This window comes from Gossypium raimondii, chromosome 2 (genome assembly GCF_025698545.1).
Source record: "Gossypium raimondii isolate GPD5lz chromosome 2, ASM2569854v1, whole genome shotgun sequence".
NCBI classification, from domain to species: domain Eukaryota; kingdom Viridiplantae; phylum Streptophyta; class Magnoliopsida; order Malvales; family Malvaceae; genus Gossypium; species Gossypium raimondii.
In genome coordinates, this window is record NC_068566.1 from 2,089,687 (window position 1) to 2,094,139 (window position 4,453).

Here is a 4,453-nt window from a genome sequence, read left to right on the forward strand (position 1 = left end):
GGTTTTTCAGTTATTAACCCAGTTTTCTACCAAACTAAATTTTCCGCGAAACCAAACAAAGTCGAGATTGATTTTTGAGAATCGTCGCTAATTTTTCCATTTCACTCCAATTCTCATAATCTTCGATTTGCTTTCATTTAGGGTTTAGATACTCCCGATTCTGTTCCTCCAAGATGTGGCACGAAGCTCGGCGATCAGAGAGGAAAGTCCACGACATGATGGACGCGGCTCGAAAGAGAGCTCAAAGACGAGCCATTTTCTTAGCCAAAAGACGTGGCGATCCTCAACAATCCATTCAACTCATCGGCTCTCGCTGCCGTATCTACCGCGACGATGCTCTCTATCACGCCACTCAAGACCAGCAAGGCCTGTAAGTAATTTAATCAAATTTCCTATTAATAATCTTACTAATATTTCTTAAATATTTCAAATTTTTACTCCATATATTTACAGGATTCCTTGGAATGGAAAACAAGACGTTTTGATTGATAGGTAGTTTGATTTCTCTTTTCCTTTTCCCTTTTTTGTTACATTTATTAGATCTTTTTTTTTTAATTTATGGAAAATAATGCATTTGTTTACATTATAGATTTGATGGCCGAGCTCTACTTGATTTTATTCGGGAGCCAAGAACACGGAATTTTAGGAATCTAGAAAAGTCTGAAGAAGAGGAAGAATTAGAAGAAATTGTTAATTTTGAGCGTTATCGGGATTTAATTAAGCATCGGCGTAGAGGATGTCGGTACTTCTTTTTTAATTCCCTGAATTGATGATCTTTATTTTTCAAGTTTTCTTTGTTTGTGTTGAATGCATTATTGTTACCATTGTTATATAAGATATAATAAGGATGAAAGTCTGTTATAAGAATAAAGTTTAGTTTCAGAATGTGCTTTATGAGCTGAAGTTTGTATTTTTCGACAGTTACGGATGAGGAGGGTTTACAACATGTGAATCTAGAAATGGAGGCGAAAGTTCTCACACCATTTCAATCAGACAGGTAATGCATATGATAGTGGTAGAGTTAATATATTTCATATAAATTTGAAATTTGAAAGTTCGACTTTTATTTAAGTTTCAAGAGAACTCTGGCTCTTTGCAATTACTTTTGATGTGTGTTGCTTAGGGTTTCCGGGTAATTTTAGACATGAAATTATGTTTATGGTTGGGATAAATCTTTTAGTGTCATGCTATTCAGAAACAAATGTGAGATTGGTTAGATTTATTGAAGACGAAAGTTATAAACTTATTCTTCATATGATTTTTGGGAGTCGTCTTTATTGGGCTTATTCTTTGCTATACATAGTTGATTGATTGCTAAGCAGGAGAAATACATAATTTTTTGTTAATGATTTTGATGCATAGATTACGGTCTGTTGGTTATCAGGGTTATAATCTCCGCCTTTAGGAAAGTTTGCCACTTTTTACTTATTTTGATATGTCTGACTGCTGTATGTTGTTATGTGACTTCTTTCTTGGGCTTATTCTTTGCCATACATAGTTGATTGATTGCTAAGCAGGAGAAATACATAATTTTTTGTTAATGATTTTGATGCATATATTTCGGTCTGTTGGTTATCAGGGTTATAATCTCCGCCTTTAGGAAAGTTTGCCACTTTTTACTTATTTTGATATGTCTGACTGCTGTATGTTGTTATGTGACTTCTTTCTCTTTTCTCTTTTGGTATGTTGGCAGATCACAACCAGCGCAACCAGCTAATAAAAGTTCTTATTCACAAGTTGGATTTTCTTATGATGGTGGGAAAGAGGAAGCTTACTTTTCAGATGCTGATGAAGGAGAGGAAGATGAAGAAGATGATGATGAATTCGACAGTGATGATAGTAATGATGAAGGAATGGAAATAATAGCGAAAGGATTTGGAGTGAAAAGGTATGGTTGGCTTGTTTATATGGATAAAAAAGCAAAAGAGGAGGAAAAAAGACAGAAAGAAGTAATCAAAGGCGATCCTGCAATTGTAAGTTGGAAAAGACGCATTGGTTGTAGTTGAATTTTATTATTTAACATATGTTGATGACAAATGTGAAATCTTTTAGAGGAAACTGAGTCGCAAAGAAAGGAGAAAAGCTTCTCAAATAGAGAGGGAGAGAGAAAGAGAAGCTGCACGGATAACCGGAACACGAGTACTCCGTACTGATCCCTACCGGTACCAAGTTTGTTAGATCTCTGATACATACTTTTAGAATTGGGTTTGACATCATGCATAGAAGTTTCAATGCTTTCTTTTGCCAAATCAGGGAATCTAGGCGTAGTCCAACCTATGATGCTTATCCACGTAGGAGGTATACCCTGTTCTAGGCTTTTCCTGGAGCTATTATTTGAGACACATAAAATGAATTAAAATATGGATTTTCCTATTCAGGTCAAGATCTAGATCACGTTCATATTCTCCATCATACTCAAGGCGCCATGCCCGTGGAGGTTATTCTGATGATTCTCATAGAAGAAAACCGAAGGCTCCAAAAATAGAGTATATTACAGAGTTTGGGGGTTCTGGTGACGGAAATGGACCAAAGCTTGATGGAGTTTCTCCACCATCATCTCCTCCATCTCAGGCTGACATTTTAAACCGGTCGGAGCACTCGACCTTTCATTCTTGCAAAGATAGATTGGCTGCCTTTACTCTGCTGCAGCTTATCCCCATTTTGTTGCCTGAGGCAATCTTTTCCGGTTTAAAATAGATCTTCCCTAGGTTTATCAGCATAACTGGAAAGAGGGAATAGGAAGGAAGCTTCCCTTCTGAAGATCGTATTTTTTCCTGAAATGGAATATATGTGAATGCTTCCCAGTTGAATGAAACCGTAAGGATCGCCATAACTAATGCTTTTCCTCTCCTGCAGGCCATCATCTGGTCATATACTCGAGGCACTTCATGGTGATCCTGCATCTGGTGTATCTCTTGACAAAGAAAAGGGTGAAGTGTTAAAACCAGCATTGAGGTATCACGGAAATTTTTGCTTCTATCATTACATTTTTCCACAAAGGTTTAGTTAATAGTTTTTGAGTTGCATTGAATTTGACAATTTTATTTCTTTTCTGTTAGTGGAACATCAGCATTAGCCAAGTTGACAAAAGCAAGTGCCTCTGGAGGACCCTCAAAACAGGGGCAGGTTGAAAAGAAAGAAACTCCACAGGAGCGACTAAAAAGGATTATGAGCAAACAGTTAAACAAGCAAAGTATGATATAAATGATATTTATTTTATGCAGCTGTTGGTTCAATGATATCCTGTCATGCTCCATTGGAGTTATAAAGGAATTTACTTTTTTTTTCCTTACTGTTGAGATAAAAAGAGGCAGTTTGTAGTTTGTACAATTGGGTTTCTGCTTGTCCTTTCACATTGTTTCTTGTGTTTTATTTATGATTTGATGAGCTGAGTGCCTCTATAGTTAAGAAGGACACTGCTGCGGAAATGGCTAAGAAACGAGAGCAGGAGCGCCAAAGACTGGAAAAACTTGAAGAAACAAGCCGATTAACTCGTCAAAGGTACCGAAGCCGCAGTCGCAGTAGGAGCAATAGTCGTTCTCCTCCAAGGTATATATCCTGGAATATATTTTTGTGCTCACTCCATATTGTTGAAGGCAAAGAATTTTGTCACGGTGCTCTCATATAATGTATCCTATTTATGAGGTGAATAATTTGTTTACTGCAGAAGACATCGACGAAGTAGAAGTTCTAGTAGGAGTCGTAGTCAAAGATATGTTTCTCTCTCACGTTCACGATCTAGGTCCCGCTCTTACTCTCGCTCGCATTCTCGTTCAAAGTCCCGCTCACCCAGGTAAAATGCTTTGGCAGAAGACTTTTCTCTGAATGATGCTTGGAGGCTGATTTAATGTTGGTATAAAAAATGCAGGGTAAGAAGCCATTTAAGGTACTGAATTAGAAGGTGATTGCTGCAAATATTGCTGGCAAGCAAGCAGGGTATTTGATATCTATGTTATGCAGGGTTCGATGAGAATATGGGTATTGGGATTAGTTTTACATGTTATTCAAATATAATACATTAATACTTTTATAAATAAGATTTTTTAATCTTAAAAAAATTCTTTAAATATATTTATTTATCAGAATTATACCTATATCTTGTGTTCTTTTGTTCATGTTGGCATGTTTGAATTATTGACGAGGAAGTCTCAAACACATAAATGGAACACAAATAATGCTGAAAACCAATCAATGGGATAATGTTCCAAGATTTATATCAAGTTATTTTTAAAGTTTTATTTGCTCTTGTTGTATATTTAGGAGATACAATCAAATGAAATGAACTTCGAGGATAAATTGAAGTTAAATGCTATAAGAATATCAATTAATATAAAAAAATTCCGTGCAGTAAGAACAATTTAAGAATCATATATGGGAGAGAAATTTTTATTTTGAATTTTTAGTTTATCTTATAAATAAATGTAATCTCTATTTATAAGAGTTTTATGCATCT

At 35.7% G+C, this 4,453-nt stretch overlaps 1 protein-coding gene across 2 annotated transcripts; it reads left to right on the forward strand.

The window, feature by feature from the left end:
- Positions 1-4,094, forward strand: LOC105787624 (uncharacterized). Of its 2 annotated transcripts, none has more exons than XM_012614099.2 (13): positions 1-370; positions 454-492; positions 590-738; positions 922-997; positions 1,694-1,973; positions 2,053-2,162; positions 2,254-2,298; positions 2,379-2,588; positions 2,857-2,955; positions 3,060-3,193; positions 3,405-3,549; positions 3,671-3,793; positions 3,869-4,094. In XM_012614099.2, the coding sequence occupies exons 1-13, from the start codon at positions 174-176 to the stop codon at positions 3,891-3,893; spliced, it is 1,632 nt and encodes a 543-aa protein (XP_012469553.1). In that variant the 5' UTR covers positions 1-173; the 3' UTR covers positions 3,894-4,094. The 2 variants fall into 2 exon arrangements, with proteins under 2 accessions (XP_012469553.1, XP_012469552.1); XM_012614098.2 differs by having other exon boundaries at positions 4-370; positions 3,668-3,793.
- Positions 4,095-4,453: the final 359 nt, after the last annotated feature.

Excerpts from the sequence above, each read along its gene's own strand:
- LOC105787624 (XM_012614098.2), top strand. The coding sequence starts at position 174 with ATGTGGCACGAAGCTCGGCGATCAGAGAGGAAAGTCCACGACATGATG. Across the intron at positions 2,163-2,253 it reads CTCCGTACTGATCCCTACCG|GGAATCTAGGCGTAGTCCAA; the intron begins GTACCAAGTTTG and ends TTGCCAAATCAG. Across the intron at positions 3,794-3,868 it reads TCAAAGTCCCGCTCACCCAG|GGTAAGAAGCCATTTAAGGT; the intron begins GTAAAATGCTTT and ends TAAAAAATGCAG.